Source organism: Canis aureus, chromosome 1 (genome assembly GCF_053574225.1).
Source record: "Canis aureus isolate CA01 chromosome 1, VMU_Caureus_v.1.0, whole genome shotgun sequence".
NCBI classification, from domain to species: domain Eukaryota; kingdom Metazoa; phylum Chordata; class Mammalia; order Carnivora; family Canidae; genus Canis; species Canis aureus.
The window spans coordinates 18,603,417-18,629,828 of record NC_135611.1 but is presented as its reverse complement, the minus strand read 5'-3'; the positions used below and the strand labels follow the sequence as shown (position 1 = coordinate 18,629,828).

The 26,412-nt window shown below is 47.3% G+C and overlaps 1 protein-coding gene across 2 annotated transcripts in view; it reads right to left on the bottom strand.

Moving 5' to 3' along the window:
• ATP8B1 (ATPase phospholipid transporting 8B1) overlaps positions 1-26,412 on the bottom strand; it is a 122,957-nt gene that overhangs the window by 57,644 nt on the left and 38,901 nt on the right. Inside the window, exon 2 of one of the 2 annotated variants that reach the window (XM_077891868.1) lies at positions 6,714-6,920. In XM_077891868.1, the coding sequence (XP_077747994.1) occupies positions 6,714-6,894 (181 nt within the window). In that variant the 5' untranslated portion in view covers positions 6,895-6,920. The remainder of the gene's footprint in view (positions 1-6,713; positions 6,921-26,412) is intronic. The other variant, XM_077891858.1, reaches the window with a different exon arrangement.

Genomic DNA, 26,412 nt, shown 5'->3' with positions numbered 1-26,412 from the left:
CTCCCTCTCCCTCTGCCTGCAGCTCCCCCTGCTTGTGTTCTCTCTCTGTCAAATAAATAAATAAAGTCTTTTTCTAAAAACAAAAAAAAAAAAAAAAAAAAAAAGGGAAAGTCACAGGCTGGGGTGAGGGTGTGTGTGCACGAACCAGAAACTGAGGGTAGGACTGGGTGAAGGTGCACAGTGAATAAGGCCGGACACCAGCGGCAGGCAGCCGGGAGAGGACAACAGAACCAGGTTCCGTGGGCCTGAGCAGCCAGGGGCGGAGCTGGAGCCCGATCCCAAGAGCAGGGAAGTCATCTTCCCCGAGGAAGACTGGACGGGGAGGAGCAAGCGGCCACGGAGCAGCCACGGGGGAAGGAGGCTCCTGCCCGTCTCACGCTTTCGGCCTACGCTGCATTTGGGGCTCTCTGGGGCCTTCAGGAGCAGCCTGTTGCCCACTCACCACCTAGGCTCCAAAACGGACTCACTGTGCCCTGAACGTGGGCTCAGCCTAGAGCACCCTGTTCCTGATTCCCCTCTCACACTCACTGAGCACTGGGCTCAGGTGTCTGCACCTCCAGGAAGCCTTCCTTGACCCAGGCAGGCCGCCGGGGGCTCCCCTGACTCCCTCTCCAGCCCTGTGCTGACCCCCTGATGCGCGCAGCCACGGGTCCCCGCAACCCGCCGGCCACTGTGCCTGGTGCCCTGACACCCGCGTGGCACAGGACCCATTAGATGGAAGACGGGCAACAGAGAGCCAGTCACCCGGCCTCTGATCACGCTGTGGCAGCTGCTGGAAAGGGGGTGAGTTGGCCCGAGTGACCCCACAACAGCCACGTTCCTTGGTCTCCCCCCGCACTGCAGGCGGACCGCCTTGCTCGTGGTCCCGATCCAGGACCCTCCTGCCTCTCTGCCCTCTCCCCCGGGGCTCCCCCCACCTCCCACCCGCAGCTCAAGCGTGCCAGCCCTCGGAGCAGGACACACAGGTCAACCCATTACAAGACCGAGTCACCGCGTGAGTGGGGCTCTTTGGCTTGGCCCCTGTGGTTTTCCCATGTGCATGCCTCAACTCTTCCAGAAACACGAGCTCCCCGCTTCCTCTGTCTGGAGACATTTCTGCCCTGAGCTCCTGCGGGGGCGCTGAGCTACCCGAGGCCAGGTGCAACGCTTCACCTGAGAAGTCACTGGGGCCTGGGAAAGCAGGCGGGTGGCAGCGGCTTGAGTGACCAGAGGTCTGCAAACGAAAAGGCTGAAGAGGGCTGTGTTCATGGGAAAGGCTTACAGGATGGCAGGGGCCGGGGTGACCCTAAATCACCCCAAGTTTCCTCGATCTGTGGGCACACTCATTGCTGGGAAAGCAAACTGTTCTGGATCCCATCCATCTCTCCAAACATTCATCGTATTTGGATTTGGGGACAGAAGGAGCTGTTTAAAAGAATGAGTCCATGGGTGCCTGGGTGGCTCAGCGGTTGAGCACCTGCCTTTGGCCCAGGGCGTGATCCCAGAGTCCTGGGATCGAGTCCCACATCGGGTTCCCTGCAGGGAGCCTGCTTCTCCCTCTGCCTATGTCTCTGCCTCTCTGTCTCTCATGAATAAATAAATAAAATCTTTAAAAATAAATAGATAGAGAGATATAGATAGATAAAAGAATGAGTCCACAGCTTCAGCCTGGGGGGTGTCCAGGAGAATCTGAGCACCCCTGAGTAGAAGGGTCAAGAAAGTGGTCCAGTGATGGAAAGATGAGAGGAGATGATGGGGAAGGGTGGACACTTTCAGTGTGATGTGAAAGACCTTAAGGGAGGAACTGGCTGCAGGGGGCTGAGGGTAAGAGCACTGACTGAGCACTTGCCCTGTGCCTGAACCTGATTGAAACTCTTTACATCTATTTTCCGATTTAATCTTCGCAACTACCCAATGAAGTAGGCACCGATATTATGCCCATTTCCCAGGTGGGCACACTGAGGCATAGAGAGGGGCCGTCCTCCCTCCTCCCCAGCATGTACCTGGTCCGTGAGAGCCACAGAGGCGAGGCAGGTGAGCAGGTTAAAGGGAGTCCGCTCGCCGAAGGAAGGCCCGGGGAGAGAAGGCAGTACGAAGGGGGATGTAAACATTGTCCAGAGGAAGGACAGACAGGAGGAGTGCTGGGACAAGAGGGCGTTGCCACCTCCCGAGCTATTACAAAGGTCAGGCGCTCCGGGGAGACCAGGTTGGAGTGTGACGGCTGACAGTGCTTCATGCTCGGGGTGGAGGGGCACCTGGGGAGGGGACGAGCCCAGGGGACGGGGAGGGGGTGTTGCTCTAGGATTGCATTTCCAGAAGCTTGGCCATGAGAACAGGAGGCAGGGCACCAGCCAGGGGCAGGGGAAGGAATGTGCTGCAGGCCGCAGAGCCTGGGGAGGCGGAGAGGGGGTCCACGGGGTTCACAGGGCAGTGTGGCCGGGGAGGCAGGAGACCGCCTTCCCCTCCATCCCCAGCTCACAAGGAAGAGCCAGGGTGCACCCAGGAACCTCTCCCGAGCACTTATGTATTCCCAGGGACTTCACCTCGAGATCGGTCCAGAATTACTCAAGGAGTTGGCCAAGGGGACACCAGAATGGTGGGATGGAAAAAAAAAAAGCAAATTAAAAAACCCCACAGCATTTTAGAGTCGAGGAGTTTTAGGAACCTATGGTTGAATAAAATTAAACCGCTTTCTTAAATGCCTAAGCTTCTTGGATCCTTTTAAGCTAATGGACAACCTTAACCTCCAGGAAGTTCAAGGGGGTGCCTGGGTGGCTCAGTGGTTGAGCGTCTGCCTTTGGCTCAGGTCGTGATCCCGGGGTCCTGGGATTGAGTCCCGCATTGGGCTCCCTGCATGGAGCCTGCCTCTCTCTCTCTGTGTCTCTCATGAATAAATAAGTAAATAACCAAAAAAAAAAAAAAAAAAAAAAAAAAAAAAAAAAAAAAAAAAAAAGAAGAAGAAGAAGAAGAGATTCAAGAATTCTGAGTTTTCGGTCTCAGGGGCCACAGGTCTTGGTGCCCTGGAGCATCAGCCAAAAGCTGTGTTTCCCAGAATGCACTCTGGGAAATGATGCTCTCATGTACTCATCAGGACATGAGGGTTCAGCCCGTAGGAGGCAGGGAAATTCCCATTTGTTTTTGCCAATCCTTGTTCAAAGCAAATGAAGGATTAAATTATTTAGTAGAATCTGCCGGATTCTCTCCTCTGTGGCACGTTCTAACAGCATCTACTAAGTTTACTGACGTTCTCCCAGCACAGTTAAATAAAGGTCCTTCAGCTGAAAAGCACTCATGGTACGTTTCTCGAAACACCTGCTTAACTGACTTGGGCTGGGGCATCTTTAAAAAACCAACTTCATGCACTAAGATGATACTTTCAAAGAACTGATGGTGGTTCGTACACTTCTAGGCCTGCTCTGTTGTGATGGGCACTGGCCCCCGGCATTCCTCAGGCCGACAGCACTTCACAGACTGACTCATGCTCTGGTTTCTTTCTTTCTTTCTTTCTTTCTTTCTTTCTTTCTTTCTTTCTTTCTTTCTTTCTTTTTTTTTTTTTTTAAGATTTTATTTATTTATTCATGGGACACACACACACACAGAGGCAGAGACTTAAGCAGAGGAAGAAGCAGGCTCCATGCAGGGAGCCCGACGTGGGACTCGATCCTGGGTCTCCAGGATCATGCCCTGATCTGAAGTCAGGCGCTTAACCACTGAGCCATCCAGGCATCCCCATGCTCTGGTTTCTAAACAACTGAATTCCTTTTTTTTTTTTTTTTTTAAGATTTTATTCATTGATTCATGAGACACACACACACACACACACACACACACACAGAGGCAGAGACACAGGCAGAGGGAGAAGCAGGCTCCATGCAGGACCTCGATGGGGAACTCTATCCTGGGACTCCAGGATCATGACCTGAGACGAAGGCAGAAGGCAGATGCTCAACTGCTGGGCTACCCGGGTGCCCTTAAAGAACTGAATTCTTTGAAGAAAACTGTCCTTCAGATCAAATGTCAAGACAGAGGATGGTTAAAATGAAGAGTCAGAAGGACACAATCTTAATTGGGGAAATGGCCAAGTGGGAATATGCAAAAAGAAATGAACAAGGGAGGAGGAGGGTGTGGAGGAAAAAAAGGGGGGGAGGGAGGACGGGGAGCAGATCTGCAGTGAGGCATGCAGGGCACAGCGGGAATGCAGGGGGAGAGGCTCAAGCACTTACTGAGTGTCCTCTGTGTGTCTGGGAAGGGCAGGTGGAGGTGTTAGAATAATAATATTTTCCAAAGTCACAAGCAAGGTCATTTGACAGGAATTTTAAGAAATAAGAACCCCCGGGGGGGTGCCTGGCTGGCTCAGTCCACAGAGCGGGCAACTCTTGATCTTGGGGTCGTGTGTTTGAGCCTCAGGCTGGGTGTAGAGATTACTTAAAAATAAAATCTTAAAAAAAAAGATGGGGGACACCTGGGTGGCTCAGTGGTTGAGCATCTGCCTTTGGCTCAGGTCATGATCCCGGGGTCCTGGGATCGAGTCCTGCATCAGACTCACAGCAGGGAGCCTGCTTCTCCCTTTGCCTGTGTCTCTGCCTCTCTCTCTCTGTGTCTCTTGTGAATAAGTAAAATCTTAAAAAAAAAAAAAAAAGTGTGTTGGGAGCACCTGGGTGGCTCAACTGGTTAAGTGTCTGCCTTTGGCTCAGGTCATGATCTCGGGGTCCTGGGATCAAGCCCTGTGTTGTGCTTCCTGCTTAGGAGGGAGAAGCAGACTCATACTTACTCTCTGCTGCCTTTCAAAAAAAAAAAAAAATCTTTGAAGGAAAGAAAGAATGAATGAAGCACTTGACTCCCCTAAAACTATTACCCACAATTGGACATGACTATGAGGAGGCAAGATTGAGTCTGGGCTCCCTGGAGACCTTGATTCTAACCATAAAAATCTATAAGGAAGATGACTTGCAAACTGAATGATCAGGAAAGGGCTCTGAGCACCAGGATGTGAAGGCGGACTGGAAAAAACCAGAGGTGAGAGTTTCCACCCACTACGTGCTTCCCGACGTTTCTGCAGGCACCCAACCCCAGGCCTGGGTTGTTCTGGACCGCGCATTTGATAGCGTGGCACCTGGCACCAACAGCTCAGTTCACCTTGAACCCCACTAAGCCGGCTCTCCGCCAACTCATCAGATACCCGCATAGGATAGCGATTCCGAGATTGTGCTAGCAAACTGAGAGGTTCAGTGGGGGAAAGAATGAGGAAGAAACATGGTATTCACCACTGGCCCAGTCAGCTGCAACTCCTTGGCTGACCTGTCAGGCTACCTCGGCTTGATCGCCCTTCGAGCAACATCCAGTCCAGACCTGTTATGCAGAGGCCACATTCCTGTCCAGATTGGCAGTGTTTCCATTTTAATTCAGCCCAATTATCATGATTTTAGTATCTTCTGCTTCCAGACAGAAAGCCCTAAGCTTAACACTCGATAGCTTGAAATTATGCCCAGAAATCCACAGCAAGTTCTGGTCATCCTAAATGTTGCATAGAGAAACCGAGGATAGCAAACAGCATACATGGGTCGACGGCCTGCCAGGTGTCGGAGCCCACTGCAGGCTGAGGCCCGTCTGGACACGTGCCCTCGCCCAGGGAAAAGCTCCCCACACAGGAGAGCTGGAGAGCGACAGCCTCCGGCCCTAGCAGGAGGAATCCTCCCCTAAGCGGCATTTCACACCTGTTGCTCTTCCTACAGGTGAAAACGGTTTGAAAAAGAAAAAAAAATTAAAAAAACAAAACAAAACAAAACAAAACAACCCTCACATCAACCAAGGAGCAGAAGCCAGGAGGAAAGATGAGGGAAGCAGGGAGGGACACAAGGTAAGCAGACTTTGGGGGACTTGCGAGGACAGAGGGGTAGTGACGGGGACCTTGGAGAAGAATAACCAGAGGTTACTCTGCCCGAGGCTGTGGAGGCAGCATCCAGAGAGTCAGAAGCAATAATTTACTGGAAATATCTGTAAATGAGAAACTGAAGTTGGTTTGTTGGAATTTGAGGACCAGTGGAAGAAATATTTTCAGCCTGAGATCTGGGGCCCAAGCAGGAAAGGATCGGCTCCCTGGGGGAGCGGGGAGCTACAGGAAAAGCCCACGTGTGCTTGCCAGGGTGGGAGAAGCAGCAGAAAACAAAACGGAAAAGCCACAGGGGAGAGAGCTTCATCAGCCCCAATGACAGACTGGCTCGGGCTATTTTTAGCATTGAGAGCATGTGACGGAGTCCACGTGGCACACAGAGCCTGAAACGGTTGCTGTCTGGCCCCGGCCCCTGGTCCAGACACAGCCCGGAAGCCCCCCGATTCTGGGCAGGTGGCGCCGTCTGCTGCATGTATGACAGGCCCCTCATAGCAGGCGGAGCCCAAACCATCTCACGGTCACAAGTGGCTAAGCAAAAGACATGGTGACTCTAAGCATCCTGGGTGCAGCAACTAGCAAATTCCAAATCAGCAACAACCTGAATTTGCCAATTCGTCTAAACGTGCAACTCCCCACTTCCCATCCTCCGGGCAGACCTTGTCGGGTGGGTCAAGCAGCCCAGCAGGCTGAGGGCCACGAGCGACCAGTTGTCCCAGCCGCATCCTTGGAGAAGGGAGACGCCCCCTGGACCATCTAAGTGGACCGGCCATCCTGTGCACCTGTTGCCGCCGCCCCACAGGGACGGACCCGGACAGGACCCAGCAGCCAGCCCCAGGGAGGTTACCTTTCCGGGGTGGCTCCCGCTGCTCCTCTGCCTCTCTGTTGACTCGGTTCTGTTCTGGCTCAACTGCAGGGCCTTGGTCTTCCAGCTCGTCTTCTGTTTCATCATCACTGTAGGGAACCACCTCGTCATTGGGCTGAGAATCCTCCTCAAAGGTTGTCTCTGAGTCTCTTTCTGAATTCATGCTGCTGGCAAACTGGAGGCACCTGGCTTATAGTAAAGAGAAACCAGGGTGAATTATGACTCATGCCCAGTGTTTGGCTTAATTCTGGCTGCATCCTGTTACGATGCCCTTTTAACAGAACATCATCTCGCTCACAAGCAAATACGTCCCGAAAAGTGACCCAAAGGTTCAAATCATCACGCAAATAAGAACAAAACCATTCATTAGTGATTAAATGCTTTGGTAAGAACAACAACAAAAATGTAGCTGCAAACTCTTTCCTAAAAGCGCGTGCAAATTTAAGCTAGTATTTCAAATTGTGGGTCTCTACCCAGCAAAATAAATTTAACTCATAACCTACATTAAAGTAACATGAAACAGCCGAGAAAATATCAGCGTACAGCAGGCATCCCGAGAGTCAGAATTCCTTGCTGAAACCATTTGACAAAACCAACACATACACACATTTATTTGCATTGTGGGTCTTAATGCAATTGCATCTCTCACTGTGGGTTGTCGGCAAAGTTTGAGAAACACCGCTGTAGGATACCTGGTTTCTGCTAATGCTGATATTCTGAGACTTTACTCTGTGATACATTTTATTTTTTTTTTAAGATTTTATTTATTTATTCATGAGAGACACAGAGAGAGAGAGAAGCAGAGACACAGGCAGAGGGAGAAGCAGGCTCCATGTGGGGAGCCCGATGTGGGACTCGATCCCGGGACTCCAGGATCACGCCCTGGGCTGAAGGCAGGCGCCAAACAGCTGAGCCACCCAGGGATCCCCTCTGTGATACATTTTAAATATAAGTTTAGGTCCTCACATTTTACTAAGGACTTCCTGGGAGCCCTCCCTAACCTCTCTTCCTACCTACCACCACCCACGCCCTGTAATGTAGGCTTTGTGTGCACACCACTGTTTAAAGTGACTGCAGAAGTGACAAGCACAACCTTAGTTATATAAGGAAAATATTTACACAAAGACCACGGGTTACACGATGACAGACATACAGCCTGGCATTATTTATCTAAACATCACACTGCTGTGTGCTTGACATTGTTAAAAATAGCAGCTCACATTTATTTAGTGTTAACTGCACACCAGGCCCTGCACAAAATGCTGAGAGGCATTGGCTCCTTGAAACTTCCCACACTACCCCGCTGAAGGTATTATTGTCATTCCTGCTCTACAGAGGAGAAAACCAACACTCTTTGAATAACTTGCGCAGTGATTATTAAAATTTTGCAGCAAAGGGGCTCCTGGCCGGCTGAACGGGGAGGGCATGCGACCCTTGATCTCAGGGTCATGGGTTCAAGCCCCAGGTTGGGCGTCTAGCTTACTTAAAAAAAATTTGCAGCAAAAACAATTGCTTTCCTAGGAGAGATCTTCTATATCCTACAGTTTCTTATATGTTTTAATCAGGTCTCAGTTGCCTTGCGTGGAACCACTTGGCTGATTGCATGCTTCGTATCAAATCTAGCATCTTCGACATTTAAATTTGTACAGCCATAACTGAACATGTAAGAAATACTTAATATTTATAGGAGAGGTTTGCTTAAAACAGTAAAACTCAGAAGCAACGTGTGTATCCAGTGATTGGCAACCGTGTAAATAAATTGTGATACCCTCCTATTATGGGACAGTGCACAATTTAGATCATGATTGGAAGAGTTTTTGCTTTTTTTTTTTAAGATTTATTTATTTGAGAGAGAGAGAGAGAGAGAGAGAGCATGTACGTGCAGAGCAGGACGGGCAGGGGGAGAGAGAATCTCAAGCAAACTCCCAGCTGAGCATGGAGCCCAGCGTGGGCCTCAATCCTACAACTGTGAGATCATGCCCCAGGCAGAAACCAAGAGTCAGATGCTTAACTGACTTGCCACTTAGGTGCCCCGATCAGAAGAATTTTTAACGACATCACAAAAGTCCACACGTGGTAAATTAAGAGGTGAGTTAACAATCCATATGTATAATATAGTCTCGGTTACTCACACATTTAGTCATTTTCCAAAATATCAACAATTGCCAGGCATCATGTGTGCAAAGTGCTCGATTCAGCACTTAGCCTCCAGCAAGTAGCAAGTACCCAATACAGTCCTTCCAGTAGAGTAAGTACACACACGTGAAGTCATTGTTGCTGACATGATCTCCATAATTAGAAATAATGTTATTTATAATAACAAATGGAAGGGTGTGGGGATTTTTCCCTTTTAGGTTTTTCCATCTCCCGAAATCTCTTCTAAAATGTACCTGCCCCTGACCAGGAGGTAAAATATTAGACTATCACATGACCAGACTTAAGCATAGGCGAATTCCGTTTTAAAACCTTTTAATTGCAGTGTAAAACATTTTCCTGCTTTCCCAATTTTCTGTGGGCTAGTGAATAACTATTTCTTGGAGTTTAATACATGTTTCATTGGCCTTATTTGTGGTTTTTGTAATATACTGCCACCATTATTTAAATTTAATACATTCTCTTTAAAATTCCCAGACCCTTAAAGGCAAAACTTTCACCAGCAACCTTTCAGAACAAAAGTAATGAAACTGGTTACCATTTATTTGAGCACCTGCTGTGTGTCAAATAGGACCACTGGGTGAGAGAGATAATATTAGTTCATCTTACGGAGAAGGGCTCTCAGGCTCAGCTGCTACGTAGCAGAAGTTAGGACCTAATCTCTCCATCATGGGGACGTATACAATATTAACAAGTCTGGAAGCACCATATAGGAACAGCTTTTTATTATTATATTACGTAACATAAAATAAGCCACTGTGACCATTTTTAGGTGCCCAGGCCAAGAGCATTAAGTGTATCCTAGACCCATTCTGTAAGAGATCATTTTCTCCTCCTCATTATTATTGCCAAGTGTGTCCATGCTGACGTCCCACATTCAGACAGGATTCAGTCCTTCGAGGTTGAGGGACAAGCAGACAAAGGGGAATGGATTCAACAACCACAAGGATGTGATCCAGAATAAGCAAGGCGTTGCATAACCCGCCACCTCAGCATGGGAACATCCACCCCAGGCCAGATGGCGTGGGCTGCTTGGAAGGCAGAGCTCTGAGCTGAGTGGAAGTTCTCTGCGGGGTGTGTGTGTGTGTGTGTGTGTGTGTGTGTGTGTGATGCAGACATGCATGGGAATGGTTTAGCTCATCACCTTACCACTACCAAAGAAAAATTAGGAAGAAATAATTCCCTTGAAGCCCTCAGTGACATGAGCAGCTCTCTGGGTGGAAACCATGACACCTCTAAGGCAGGCACTACCTAGAAGATGAATTTGTACCTAGAAGAACATTGTAATGTCTCTTACCAGCACGGCCGCACATGGCAGCCATGTGTGCTCTTACTCAACCTTCATTAAGCGCAGACTGGGCCTCAATTGAGTCTGGGTGCAGACTACCACACCTAGTACTGGAAACAGACCCTCTGGAGGCTTCCAGGTTATTCACGGGGTACAGGTAAGTACACTGGGCATTAGAGCCACAAGACATAGCAAGGCCAGTCACTTCCACTGCAACACACACGTCCAATCCATTCCCTCCTCTCCGTCTCCATGGCCGCCACCCCTTTTTCAGATTGACATCATCTCTCTCCTGCAACGCTGCAAGGGGGCACTAATTGGACTTCCCGTGATCAACTTCCACGTACCCCGCGCGTCTTGGCGCTTTCCTATGTGTTATGGACAGAGCTGTGTCCCCTTAAAAAAAAATCACAGGTTGAGGCCCCAACCACCAATGTGACATGGGAGACAGGGCTTCTAAGAAGGTAATAATGGCTGACCAATTTTATAAGGGCGGGACCCTATTCCGACAGGTCTGGTGTCCTCATGAGACAAGAAAGAGACATCCGAGAGCTCTCTTTCCATGTGTGCATGGAGGAAAAGCCACAGCAAGATGGTGGCCAACTACAAGCCAAGAAGAGAGGCCCTACCAGAAACCGACCCTGCTGGCACCTCAATCTTGGACTTCCAGCTTTTGGAAATGTGAGCAAATAAAGCCTGGGTGGCTCAGTCAGTTAAGTGTCTGCCTTCAGCTCAGGTCATGATCCCAGGGTCCTGGGATCGAGCCCAGTGTCAGGCTCCCTGCTCAGCGGGGAGCCTGCCTTCTTCCTCTCCTGCTCTTCTGCTTGTGCTCTCTCTCTCTGTCAAATAAATAAATAAAATCTTTAAAAAATAATAACAAATGCTTGTGGTTTAAGCCAGCCAGCCTGTGGCACTTTGCTATGGCAGTCCAAGCAGATTAATACACTATGGTTTTCTACTATACTTTAAAGTAAATCCAAACTTTGCCCCAAGTCTGAGAGGTTTGCACACTTCTAACTTCCTTCTTGCTCACTAATCCTCAGCCCCATGGCCCTGCTTTCAGCTTAAGCAAGTGCGGGCTTTCCCGCCTCAGGGCCTTTGCACATGCTCTTCCTACCGCCTGAAATGCTCTTCTCCCACTTGTCTGCATGTCTACTATTTCTCATTCTTTAGATCAACTCGACTTCAAGAGCCACTTCCACTGATGCTATTGAAGAAGCATCTGCCCTCTTCATCCTGCTACCACTAGCTTCTCAAACACCTCTCTCTCTTCCTGGCACTTACCACAGTTTCTAAATATGCATTTGCTTTTCCTTATCTGTCCTCTGCCTCTCGCACCAGGCCACAAGCTGCACAAGAACAGAGTCCCATCTGTGTGAATACTCCGTGCCTATCGTCCGGTTGCCACACAAAGATCTGGGGAAGGAACAGATTAGCTTTCGGTAAGGCCCTCAAGGACATCTCTGCCATCTCTCCACAGTCCCTCCCCAGCACGCACTGAAAGGCTTCAGACAGCCGCTGGATGAAGGAGGAGAGCTTTGACAGCCATGGTAACAGAACAGGAACTGCCCCGTGCAGAAGCTGCACACCCCGGAGACTCTTCAGGAGTCTCACTGTTCAAGCCCATCCAGAACTTACTGCCTGAGATTTTACTACATACACAGAACTAAAGCAGCCCGAGGTAAGGTAGTGGAGTACGGATGGGGAGCCCCGATCTTCCGTGTTTATCACTATGACCCCAGCATCTGGCAAGTGTCTGCCACACAGGAGACGCTTCTGCCTCTGTCCTGAGGGGGCTCACAGCAACCGACAGCCTGCAGGCCAGACTCAGCCGGCCACCTGTTTTTATAAATCCAGTTTTTTTTTAAAGATTTATGTATTTATTTATTTATGAGAGAGAGGCAGAGACACAGGAGGAGGGAGAAGCAGGCTCCATCCAGGGAGCCCGACGTGGGACTTGATCCCGGGACTACAGGATCGCACCCTGGGCCATAGGCAGGCACTAAACCGCTGAGCCACCCAGGGATCCCTATAAATCCAGTTTTATTAGAACACCACCTTATTGGTTCCTTTACGTACCGTCTAGGCTGCTTTGACCCCACGGCGGAGTTGGATGGTTATGATGGACCCCACAGGGCCTCAGAGTCTAAAATGTTTACTATCTGGCTCTTTACTGAAAAAGTCTGTTGACCCTTGGACTAAAACAAAAGATAATAAGAGTCAGCAGCAATGTGTGGTCGATGTCAAAGGCCCACAACCAGAGGATATCCGTATCGCCCTGGGTAAACCATGCAGGCTTGGGGGACACGGGGTAAACCACCAGGTGTGGTGGTCGAACAACATCCCTAACAGAGGTGTCCTATTGATTGGGGACGGTAGTGTCTCAGGTGCTGCCAGCTGTGTGACTGCAGAGGACACACGCCTGCCCACGCCCTCGGCCCGGGAGGAAGAGGTGCACCCAGTGCGGGACTTTGTCATGACTCCATGTGCTTACGATCATGGTGTCCAAGCCAATGTGACCAGGTGTTAGAGCACGAAGGCAAAAGATCGATCACAATTTTTTTTTTTTTTAAGATTTTATTTATTGATCCATGAGAGATGCAGAGCCCGATGCGGGACTCGATCCCAGGACCCCGGAGGTCATGACCTGAGCTGAAGGCAGATGCTCAACCACTGAGCCACCCAGGTGCCCCATCATTACTCTTTTTTATTCACTGAGGACTTAGCATTCCAGGACTTTTCTGGTCACATGATCATTAGAAAACAGTCTTATTCAGCTTCTGGTCAAGCAGAGAAACAACATTGTTTATTTGAAAGAATATGGGTCTGGATTCAAATCCCAGGTCTACTAGTCACTAATTTATGACTTGGGTGGGTTATTGGAAGCTTATTTCTCCCATCCTTTAAAGAAGAGAAAGGGGTGGGGGGTAGTTACCTTCAGATACTGTGAGGGTTTGTCTAGATCCCTCCTGGTGGTAAAGGCCCCAGCTGCAGCCCACAGGGCGGAGATACAGGTATGCGTGCTGGTTTCCACTGGGTTCTTTTCAGAGTCCTTAAGAGGCAGGGATTTGTACAAGAAAGACTCAAAGACTATCCCTACCACAGAGGAGGACTCTTCAGCCCCCGCCTCTTCCTCCCCAGCCACCTGCTCCTCCCAAGGAAGGGGCTTGATACCATAGAGCTCAGAGCCTGCAGCCCTAAGGGAGGTCCTGTTACTCTGCTACCTGGGTTTGAAGTTCAGCATAGTGTGTGGGTTGTTTCCTCCTTACCACCTCTGTGAGAGCAACAGCCAGGAGGGGCCCTGCCTTCTGGCAACAGTCCTCCTCTCTCCCTGTTCTGTCCCTGACCAGACAGCTGTCTGGTTAGCAGACTCCAGACTTTCCTGCAGGTCTTGCCTAAAAACGAGTGCCGGGTACAGGGGGAGGGGAGCAGTAGGAACCGAGAGGCATCATTTATACCCGAGCTTGATTTGGGTCTTTTCCTGCTCTGAATAAAGTGGGGCTTCATTTTCCATACTGTTCATTCAGCCCTCTTGGTCATAAACCCCCAAAGACCGAACGGGTAAAGAACAGTTTCCAAACATGAACTCTAACACCCATCATTTGTCACCTTTATAGACCTAGCTACCAACTACCTACGAAGACAATGAATGAATGATACCCTCTTTCCTTTGTGGGGGAGGCAGTAAGGGAAAGAGAGAAAGGGAGCCCAGGTGAAAAGAATTCTTTCTGCCCTTGTGATTAAAGTCTGAAGTCAGTAATAATAAAAGCACAAAGTTTTGCTATCACAAGGTTTCTAGATTTCAATGAAGGAAAGCCAGGGACAAAAAGCTGAGTTTTGTCATGGCTCGGGTGGGATCTGTGTGCAGACACAAAGGGAACTCAGAGGCTGGCAAAGGCCAAAGGTCCCCAGTCAATGACAGCTTTGTTTTAGGACTTGATTCATGTCCAGCTTAGAAAGGAAGATTCACAAAATTCATCTTTGTTCATTTTACATCATTGGTTTCATGGCTCTTAAAGCCCTCAATAAGAAAGGGTATTTCTAACATGTGTTTTTCCTCATTTCCTTTGCCTATTATTATCTTTTAAATATTTTATTTATTTATTCATGAGAGACACAGAGAGAGAGGCAGAGACACAGGCAGAGGGAGAAGCAGGCTCCCCGTGGGGAGCCCAATGCGGGACTTGATCCCAGGACCCTGGGGTCACAACCTGGGCCAAAGGCAGACGCTCAACGACTGAGCCACCCAGGTGCCCCTCCTTTGCCTCTTAATATATTACTATGGCTGTTGTTGTTGATAATGCAAAGTATTTAACATGATATAATAAATTTGTGCATTAGATTTCTTTTTTTTTTTTTTAAGATTTTATTTATTTATTCATGAGAGGCAGAGAGGGAGAGAGGCAGAGACACAGGCAGAGGGAGAAGCAGCTCCATGCAGGGAGCCTGACGTGGTACTCGATCCCGGGGCCTAAGGCAGCGCTAAACCACAGAGCCATCCAGGGATCCCATGCATTAGGATTCTATGTGTCCTATACTAGGCATGTTTTTATTATATGTTCTATACTAAATATAATAAACTACAGCTCCAGCCGGAGAATCCACGATGCTATCAGTGATGCCACTACCTGGTATTCTTGCTCTTGTGTAACTCTCTCCCCATGAGAGTGGGCTGGACATAGTATCTTGCTTTTCTTCCCTCCTCCCCCCATAATACCTTGCTTTTCACCAACCTAATATGACAGAGGTAATGGGATGTTTTATCCATGATTAGGTTACAAGAGGCTATGACTTCCTTCCAGCCAGCCAGCTTGCTCCCCTTCCTGGCTTTGATGAGGCAGCTGTCCTATGGAGGGAGGGGCTCCCATGGCAAGAAACTGAGTGGCTTTCCAGGCAACAGTCAACAAGGAACTGGGGTCTTCAGACCAACAACCCTCAAGGAAATGAATTTTGGATATGTACAGCATGGTGACTAGTTACCAATACATACTGTATATCTCAAAGTTACTCAGAGTAGATCTTAAAAGTTAGCACAAGAGAAAAAAAATTCTAAGTATATGAGGGTGATGAATGTTAACTAAGCTTACAGTGGTGATCATTTTACAATATATGCATATATCACATTATATTGTACACCTTAAACCAATACAATGTTACATGTTAATTATATCTCAGTGAAACTGCAAAATAAATTTTTTTAAGGTGGGGGAAAGGAAATGAATTTTGCCAACAACCACGTGAACTTGGAAGTGGATCCTTCCTCAGTCCGGCCTTCAGATGACACCCCAGCCTGGGCTAATGTCTTACTTGCAGCCTTGTGAGAGACCCCAGAACAGAGGACACCGTCAAGTGGTGCTGGATTCTTCACCCATAAAAACTGGGAACTAGAGCAGCCCGGTGGCTCAGTGGTTTAGCACCACCTTCAGCCCAGGGTGTGATCCTGGAGTCCCAGGATCGAGTTCCACGTCAGGCTCCCTGCATGGAATGGAGCCTGCTTCTCCCTCTGCCTCTGTCTCTGCCCCTCTCTCTCTCTTTCTCTGTGTCTCTCATGAATAAATAAATAAAAATCTTTTAAAAAACAAACAAACTGGAGACTAACAAACGTGTTTTTTTGAGCTGCAACATTTTGGAGTAGTTTGTAAGGACAGAGAACTAACACACATGTTATTAATTATGAATAATAATGATTCTGTGGCAAGATTATCTCCAAGTTATTTTGAAGAAAAGCCCAATCTAAGAGGCAGCAGAAATCTTCTCTGTAATCCTAGTGAGTCCAGATACCTGTCACACCCTGCTTGGAATCTGCCCAATACTCTGCAGAGTAAATCCAACAGTTGTAATTAGACAATCTCATGAAGCAATAGTAATAAAACATATCTAAGATCTAGATTAAATTTAAACTTTACTCAGTTACCGAAACATGACTCTACTGCCCCTAGGACAAACAGGGTTATATTTTTTATTTCCTCCTAAACCGAAACCTAGGAAGCCTAGAAGCCTGCGCTAACTCCCATAAAACTAAGGATGTCACCATTGTGGGGACAATCAGCCAAGACCTTTCCTCAGGACAGAAAAGGCTGGGTCACAGCTTCCTCCTCGGCTCCTCTGATGGCCCACCACAAAGGAAGCCAACGACCACGTCGTGCCATACAACTCTGATAGCTACTGTTGAGAGGTGCAGGGAAAGCCCAACACTCTGACTTCGCAGAGCAGGGCAGGTTCCTCATGGTCCTGGTGAAACAGAAAGGATTTCTTGGTGCTATGGTCCCAACTCTCTATGAGCTCCCCAACATCGTCTAGCAAGGACGATGACTTCTTGTTAATAAGAAGCATCCCCTGGGATCCCTGGGTGGCTCAGCGGTTGAGCCTTGGGCCCAGGGTGTGACTCCGGAGACCTGGGATCGAGTCCCACATCGGGCTCCCTGTATAGAGCCTGCTTCTCCCTCTGCTTGTGTCTCTGCCTCTCTGTGTGTCTCTCATGAATAAATAAATAAAATCTTAAAAAAAAAAAGAAACCTTTAAAAAAAATAAAAGAAGCATTCCCTTACAGATCACTAGGCATCTTTCACACTTCTCGCCTCTCACAATCGTCGTGCACTTATTCTGAGACACGTAGCCAGGCACTGTTGTTGCCATGCTACCAAAGAGAAAAGAGGGGCGTCGAAGCCCCAGGTTATTCAGCTTGGTAACGTCAGGTTGGATCCAAGCCCTCCGACTGCAGAGCCGAGGTGTGCTATGTGGATTGTGCGGTACAGTCAACACGTGTGCAGTCGGACTGGAAGCACCTGCGCCTGCTTCCCTGCTACAAGCATCCACTGCTTTCTCCTGCCACACACCAGCTTAGAGCATCATCAGTCCTGAGAAAAACCAAAGCGCAAGAAATGGGGGATCTGGCAAGCAAAATAAAGCAAACTTCGTGATCTACAGATGGATCTACCCTAGGCTGAGGAGTGGGGAAACTTTACATGCTCCCCAGTATAGATCATGTGAGAGAGTATTTAAATCAACAATTATTTCCTCTGTGTTTTGAGCTGGGAACATGAGAGTCACAGGGGTGACTGAGCCCTTGGGGTGGATGGAGGGGGGGAGACTTTCAGGAATGAGGAACAGCTGAGGTGAAGACGGAGCAGCAGGCAGTGTGAGGCACCCACCCACCCGAAAGATTTAGGGGTGCCCGAGAAGAGCTGGGGCAGGCAGGTTGGGGTCCTCCGCCCCGGCCCACGAGGGCTTGGCCAGGCTCTCTGTCAGGCAGTGGAAGGCACCAGGAAAGGTGTCTACAAGGAAGGGACATGATCTGCACGGTGCTTCAGGAAGATTAACCCGACAGAGGGGGTGTGTGGGTGGCCCGGAAGGTGAGAGCCAGACAGGGAGACCAGCCAGAGGTCACCCTGGACACCGAGCATCGCCCATCATGGTTTTGTCATCTGTAAAACCAAGGAGTTCGGGTCATATTACCTCTGCAGCCACATTCAGAAACAACACCCCTTGTGGGAACAGAGCTGAAGAGCAATACAGGCCCGAGTTAGGGTGGTGGCAAAATGTGTTCAAAATTAAGACCGGGTGGGGCTGCCATTCTTTTGTCTGGAAAACTAAGGAAAAGAGTAAACAAAAGACTAGAACTTGTTCCCATAGGATAATAATACCAGAATTCCCCCAGATGTTTACTTTAGAGACTCAGCCTCAATCTACAGCATATTTTATAATAAATACTGAAAGTCACCAGGGAAAAAGCATTGTTGTTTGTGCAGTCATGCTTCATTCTCAGTTGGTGGGGACAATAGCCTTATTTTTACTTCATTACTACTGCCTCTATGATTAGGTTTAAAAAAAAAAAGATTTTATTTTTTTATTCACGAGAGACACACAGAGAGAGAGGCAGAGACACAGGCAGAGGGAGAAGCAGGCTCCATGCAGGGAGCCCGACATGGGACTCGATCCCGGGACTCCAGGATCACACCCTGGGCTGAAGGCGGGAGCCAAACCGCTGAGCCACCCGGGGTGCCCATGATTAGGTTTTTAAGTTATATTCATGCTTGCATAATATAAAACCATAGGGGTCTTACAATTGATAGCTGCCTGAAAGGTGAAAAAAAAATAAATTTGTCGAGTTAAATTAATTTTAATGTTTGAAGAGTCCCCAACCTACTGATAAATTGGACACATTTAACGTAACGTGTCCACACAGGGGCACCTGGGTGGCTCAGTCGGTTGAGCATCCAACTCTTTTTTTTTTTTTTTTTTTTGAGCATCCAACTCTTGATCTCAGTTCAGGTCTCAATCTCAGGGTTGTGCGTTCAAACCCCACGTTGGGCTCCAGGCTGGGCATGGAGCCTACTTTAAAAAAAAAATAAAAAGTTAAAAGACTACACTACAGAAAGACATAAGCATCGGCATAATTTTTCAGAAATAAACATAAACCTTAAAACTTGCGATCTACAAAGAGACAGTTTATATTCTCCCATTAAGAGTCATTAGGATTGCTTGTTTGAGTAGAAGGGGAAGTAGAAAGGGCAGATACAGGTCACTGGAATAATAAACACACAGGGAAAAGAGTACTCTTACTAGAAATCAAAGAAAGGCACACAGATGAAAACCAAGACACCATTTCATGCTTTTAGGTTAACAATATTCAATTACTACATCTAGGCGTTGGCTAAGGTTGAATCAACGAATTCTCTCTCTCTCACACTCATACACACTCATACACACACACACACACACACACACACGGCTGCTGCTAGCACTGAAACTGGCACATTCCTTAGGCATGAAAACAATATAGCAACATTTTACACACCAAGAACACTAAAGAGATATGTATAACATTTGACCCAATGATCTCATTTATAGAGACTCTTCCAATATAAACAAACAAGTAAAAGAGCTATTCACACAAAAGTTTTAATTGTCATGGTAAACTATAAAAAGCAGGAACAGAAAACACCTGCAAGCCCAACGGGATAATGGTTCTATAAATTACAATTTTAGGGTGGCCCTTAAAAATGACAGCCATAGAAACATAGGAAATGTTTTCAATACAACTTCCATTCATTTTTTTAACTGAACCATTTCTTTTGTTTTTTTTTTTTTTTGAAGATTTTATTTATTTGAGAGAGAGAAAAATATATATATGAGCAGGGGGAAGGGGCAGAGGGAGAGGGAGAAGCAGGCTCCCCGCTAAGCAGGGAGCCACAGACATGGGGCTCCATCCCAGAACCCTGGGATCATGACCCGTGCCGAAGGCAGGTGCTCAACCACTGAGCCCTGCCCCCAAATTTCTTAAGATTTGTCATGGGGGTGAAAAATTGCATCAGGGTTATGACTATGCCCACCCACACTTCCCTTATGATCATTCTGTCTTTGCAAATGACTACAAAACCAAAAACAGCAGCATGAGAGCCAGTGGTTGGCTTCATCCAGAGATGGTGTCTGTGGCCAGAGAAGGGATGGCTTGCATGTCAGGGCAGGAAAGATGAAACCTACCATGTTTACTCCTTTGTGTCATTGTATCTTCCACATTGGTAAACGCAAGATTCCACTTCTCTCCTAACGACCATGAGATGCCATGAAATCTGGTCTATGTCCATTCTCTTCCCCTAAGAGCCCTTGCTGACCTACACTACGTGTGGAAGGAGACCTCAAGCCAGTGACCTTCATGCACTAAGGACAACAGACCTCAAGAACCCTGGGCACAGGCCCAGTGACAAAGTGATTTGCGAAGCTCGTAGTTCCTCATCCCTTGCAATCTGCATCGTAAAGGTCTGGGGCTTCTACTGAAAATCTGAACCCTCATAAGACTCCCTCATGGCACTCTTATTATATGTACATATATTTTAAATTTTCCAAATATTCATATATAAACATATGCCAAGGTTCAAGTGGGCACTATGTAGGATTGATACATCAAGTATGATTGGGGCACCTCGTGGATATTTTTCTAGACACTGTCATGGTTTCATGAATGCCTGCAACTGGTCAACAGAACCTTACTTCTCATTCCATTTGAAAGCACCTTTGCAAGTTCTGGATCCCGGAAGTCTAAGAGATGAGGGTCACATTTCATATTTAATCACTGTCTCCTCTGCTGTATTTAAAGTCAGCTTAGAGGATTCAACTTAGATTACAAACTCTTCCCAGACAGCTGAATTCACACCCAAAGTTCTGGACCAAGACCATACTGCAAACATGTGGTTAATATTTTATATGTCATTTGGTAACACATTTGGCTTGAACCACCTCCAGAGTTTCCTATAGACAGTGGGTAATTCTAACCATCTGTTCTGGCTTTCAGATTTTGTGCCCAACGTTTCTATGTATCTAACAGGAGTGCCCAACGTTTCTATGTATCTAATAGTTATAAGAACTTATGATAACACTTATAATATAGAGCTTCTGAAGCTCCCAGGGTTTTCATGGGATGATGTTGGTAAGCGTTCACAAGAGAAGAGACTGAGCTTGATATGCGTTATCTTAATATCATTTGTTGAGGGTCAAATTATCATCCCCATTTTACAGGTGAGGAAATGGAGGTTGAGAGATTAAGATCTTTGCCCAAGCACATATGGGTGGTAACCGGGATAAAATTCCTTGTCAGTAGTCTATGCTTTTTTTTTTTTTTCCCAAAGAGTGTACTTATTTATTCATGAGAGACACAGGGAGAGAGAGGGAGAGGCAGAGACCCAGGAAGAGGGAGAAGCAGGCTCCATGCAGGGAGCCCGACGTGGGACTCGATCCCAGGACCCCGGGATCATGACCTGAGCTGGAGGTAGACCCATAATCACTGAGCCACCCAGTAGTCTATGCTCTTAGTCACAACACTCTGTGCCTGAACTGTACCTATTAATATCTCTGTAGCGTGAACTGGGGAAGAGACGGTTAATGTAATTTAATTTGAAGAAACAAATAACTAAAAGACATACAGTTAAATCTGCGCTGGAGCTAGAATGGGTGGGCGCCCAGCCATCTGACATCATCCTCTGATTGTGACACTCGGGGTGGAAACTGCGAAAGGGGAAGGGCATGAATCAGACACACCATGAGCAAGTGTGTGTTACCCTCTCAGGAGAATTTCTCCACACTCTCTGACTTTGTAGGAAATGCCTTTTGCCCTCTGATTGCCCTGTGCTTCTCTTCCATCTGATTGCATGGAGAGCAGCAGTCCTTAGGGCTCCCTGGTTTCCTCCTGGCCTCCACCCTGCTCCTTCCCCACCCAGACTGGTCAGGAGGTTTTCCAGAGATGCCTTGTGGCAGTGCTCTTGAGCATAGCTCCTAGGACAGCAGGACCCAGCAGTTCAGCTGCCATCTCTTTTAAATCTGACTATGGAATACTAGAGAATTTTTATTTAAAGATCTTTGGGGGCAGCCCGGGTGGCTCAGCGGTTTAGCACCCCTTCAGCCCAGGGCCTGATCCTGGAGTCCCAGGATCGAGTCCAGCCCGCATCAGGCTCCCTGAGTAGAGCCTGCTTCTCCCTCTCCCTGTGTCTCTGCCTCTCTCTCTCTCTCTCTCTCTCTCTGTGTGTGTCTCCCTTGAATAAATAAATAAAATCTTAAAAAAAAAATAAAGAACTTTGGCTTTCAAAACAAACAAACAAACAAACAAACAAACAAACAAACAAAACATATGACCACTGCCTAGCCCATTCTCCCAAGGAACTAAGAATGAGAGCTCATGTATGTGATATTGTGATCTATGAGAAAAAATATGTATTTGATCATCCTGTTCTTGGCACAGAGCTCCTTGGAATTTCCCTGGGTGATGAGAGTGATAAGGTTCTTTTGTTATGTTAATGAGGTGACTTTTGGAAAGCACCAGCTAACCTAAGGATGAGGGGGAGCAAAGGGACTGGAGATTGCGTTCCATCACCAATGGCCAGTGAGTTCATCAATCATGCCTCTGTAATGACGTCTTCATGAAAACCCAAAAGGAGAGGGTTTCAAGTTTCAGGGTTGGTGAACACAGGAAGTTTCGGGGAGAGTGATCCGCCTGGCGAAGAAGTCAGAGATCGCCCTGTGCTTCTCTTCCATCTCGCTGTTTCTGAGTCATATCCTTTTGTAATAAACCAGTGATCTAGTAAGTAAAATGTTTCTGGGTTCCGTGAGCTGCTCTCGCGAATTAATTGAACGCAGAAAGGGGGGCGTTGGAACCTCCAGTCTATAGCCTGCCTGTCATTAGCACCAGGTGCTAAGCCGGACTGGCAGTTGGCATCTGAAGTGGGGAGTGACGCAGTCTTGTGGGACAGCCCCAAACCGGTGGGATCTGATGCTATCTCCAGGTAGCCGGTGTCAGCATTGTGCTAGGCTGTCCGACACCCAGCTGGTGTCACAGAATTGCTCGTTGGTGCAGAAAACCCCCACACAGTCGGGACTGGGTGCAGAACCCTTAATGCAACTCACCCAAATGCCCACAGCTACTGCAGCCACGGACCAGGGGGGCAGGAGGGGCTCACTGGCTCAGCTTGCAGGTAATAAGAAAGTGCATCCCCCAAAGAAGATTTAAACCAACCAAAGAATGATAGTTTTTATTACTTTATTATCACCATAAATGGATAATGTCAGTGATAAAATACTCCTCTCAAAAATCTTTTTTTGCTGTAGTTACCGCTCAGTTTTCTGCTTTGTTTTCTTTTACCACTCCGTTCTGGTAACATTAGAAGTGTCAAATAAGCACTTTAGAAAATAACTGATCCTATAATCAACACTGGATTCTATGGAAGCTAATTCTGAGTACTTCTAGTCACAAGGTGTCCCCCACCCCCTTACCGAGGATGGTGAAGTCAGACACCGCTTACTGTCTACAAACTCAGTTCACCGCCCACCACCATGACTGTGTACCTAAAAGGGAAAGCTGTGGCTACTTTTTGTTAACACATTATATTATATAATTAAGACATAAAGGGCCAGGAGGTGCCTGGGTGGCTCAGTGGTTGAGCGTCTGCCTTTGGCTCTTGTCCTGATCCCAGGGGCCTGGGACCAAGTCCTTGCATTAGGCTCCCCTGCAGGGGGCCTGCTTCTCCCTCTGCCTGTGTCTCTGCCTCTCTCTCTCTCTCTCTCTCTCTCTCTGTGTGTCTCTCATGAATAAATAAATAAATAAAATCTTAAAAAAAAAAAAAAGACATAAAGGACCATATTTTCTTCTCTCTCTTCTAATTTCCCAAAGATAAAACGTGCTATTTTTTGCTACTTAACTAGAACATAAAAATTATTTGAGGAAATACCCAGAAGATACTAATGTTTAATGCAAATAAGGACAGGCAGCTCAGATAGGGATGACTAATGCAGGCCTTGCACAAACACATATTCTGATTTGCATTTTAAGAGAAAACATTAAAAAAAGAGAGGAAACATAAACCCGTAGAAGTATACAACACTGATGAAAACATCAAACTGTTTTGAGGTTTTAAGGAAGTACCAATTAAATAAGCTTTCCACCCCATTTCTTAAAAAACATGACCCCAGGAAAAATGCCAATTCATCCCAGAACTTTCTTCTTCGGGTGACATTTTTTCTTCTTCATCAACATTTGCTTCCCTTTAAGGTTGGGGTGCCTTTTGGGAGCTTTAGCTCGGTGGTCAGGTCTTGGGTTTGGCTTGGCAATGCCTACCCCACTCTCAAAGCCACGATAAAGGGAGAACTTTTGCCTCAACTCTGAAGTGAAATAAAATGTAAGCCAACCAACCAAACCACATTTGAATATTTTTGTTCTTCTGCATACCTCCTTTCTCCAGAGACCCAGACATCAACCCCCATTTCTTGCATGGACTTTCTTGAATCCAACTGGACCCATGACACAGAAAAATTACTTCTTCAACCCCACTGTAATCACCATACTATTTATAACTTTTATCCTACTATTACTAATGCTTATATACTTATGTAATATTTAACATGTGATTTAGGTGAAGGTGTACTGTAGAACTCTGAGTTGAATTAGGAAGATCAGTCCTGTACTTAGGAAACAGAGCTCACTGTAATTGTCCCTTATAGTTCTGGGGAGGAAACAGGCTCTGTTGTTCAGAGGACTCTCTCCTCATCTTCAGCCAATCTACCTCCCATTCCACCTCTATTCCCGAGAACACTCTATTTCCTCAACTGGCCATCACAAACCAATGTTAGGGATAAATTTCGAAAGGAGCAAATCAACCTGTCCTAAACTTTGATATTTCAGCAAAATAATCCTCCTGACTTCCCAGAACTCTTTAAGAAAGACAGACAGGCAGGCAGGCAGAAAGAAAGAAAAAAATTAATAGAAGAATAAAAAGAAGAGCACCAGGAATAAATGAGGGGCTTAAATAACCCATAAATCAATGTAACCAAATCAGAAATCAATATGTATGTATAGTGCACAACCCAAGAAGAAACTACTTACAAGCCTTTAAACACCACATAGATTTGAACTTCACATATTTGGAGCTAATTAAAATCTTTTCACAGCATGTGTTTAAAAGCAGTCTGAAAAAACCATGCTCCGGATTTACCTAATATTTCAAAGTTGTGATACAGGCCTTGTCATCAGTCAATGAAAAGCCAAATTATATGCAAGACCCAAAGTTAGTTTTTTGGCCACAAGAGAGGCCACCTCTGAGCACTCCTCAGCCAGACTTGCCTAGCAGGTCTGTCCCTGGGCTCACTACTGGGCAACACCCCAACCCAAACCCAAAGGCTGCACCCTCCCTTTTCCTCCTGCACCTTAGAGCTCTGGCTATGGTGAATTTGTCTCTTGGCTTTCCCAAGTCTAAACCTCAGGCACAGAAAACAATGCTGCCCCAACCCCGACGCAGCTACTTCTGCGTATGTTATCACATGAGATTTACAGATTACGGATGCTGGTCCCTGTTTAAACTCTTAGGCTGCCAATAAAAGAGGCCTCCTTGGAATGACATTCAAAATTTGCAGTCTAGACCAGATACAAAATACACGTAATGTTCAACACATTCTGACCTCTGAATTCATGGCTCTCGAGAAATGGCTGTGGTGGGTCAAATGAGAAATCTGTGAGACTAGTCAGGATGTTACGAGCTGTGACAGATGGCATGTGTCGTGTGCTGCTGCTGCGGAAATTATGAGTCGTACATGGCACTGGAAACTGGCCTGGTCTCCCTGTTGCCCACCCCTCGTGGCAGGTGGCTCTGCTCCCCATCCGCTTGCAGGACCGTGCTCACACACTCGCCAGGGCAACGGGGCCCTCTGGCCCTTTCCTACAGCCTCCTGCAATGGCTTTTTCATTTGCACTGGAACTTACTGTCTGCCCAACCCGTTCTTTGTATTATTCTCCCTTGGTTGGTGCTTGGTGTTGTAGAAAATAGTAAATTTTAAAGGCCCAGGACTCTTACTTCCCAAGTGGGAGAGAATCACTTACCACTTACAACCTGGGGCACCTTGGGGGAAAATTATCCTCACTAAGCCTCCTCATGTACAAAATGAAGGTAATGCCATGTCAAAATTCTCCAGTTGCCAAGGCCACGCCGCTGCGCTGGGTCACGGCATCCCTAGCACGCCCACAGCTCATTCTGGTGCAGGGGGAAGAGGCTGGAGCCACAGTCCCTGCCAGATGGGAGGCCTCGGGAAAGCTCCTTAACACTGCTGTTCCTCAGCTTGCTCATCTGCAAAATGGGTAAAATAGTAATGCCTGTGGCTTAGGGTTGAGTGTCTGCTTTGGCTCAGGTCAAGATCCCGGGGTCCTGGGATCGAGTCCCGCAGCGGGCTCCATGCTCAGCTGGGAGCCTGCTTCTCCCTCTGACTCTGCCCCTGCTTGTTTGCTCTCTCTTTCCAAAAACAAAAAAACAAAAAAACCTGGTATCAAGCTGGGCCCCCGGGAAAGGCACAAGAAATATTAGCCATTGCCCATCCTATGTGGAAGGATTAAACACCAAGAGAAGAAATGTGTGACCAAACTGACACTTCAGGAACAGCTGAGAAGCTACTACGGCCCATGCCTGGGCTCAAATTCACCTTCATCTGAATCATTGATGGCCAGGGAAATACCTAGCTCGTAACCTGCTGTGTCACCCTAGTCGTGAGAGAAACATTAAATATTTTACTCTCCCAGCTGCTCACAACAAAGCAGCCCGGGTGTCTCCATTACCTCCTTTTGCAGATATCCTGAGCGAAGAGGAAACCAGTTACAAAACTCAGGCTCTGGAATTGAAAGTATAATATTAATAGAACACCTTACGGTCCATATTTTTGTATAACGGATAAAAGCAGGGTTTTTTTTTCTTTCTTCTGAAAGAGAAAGTGTTA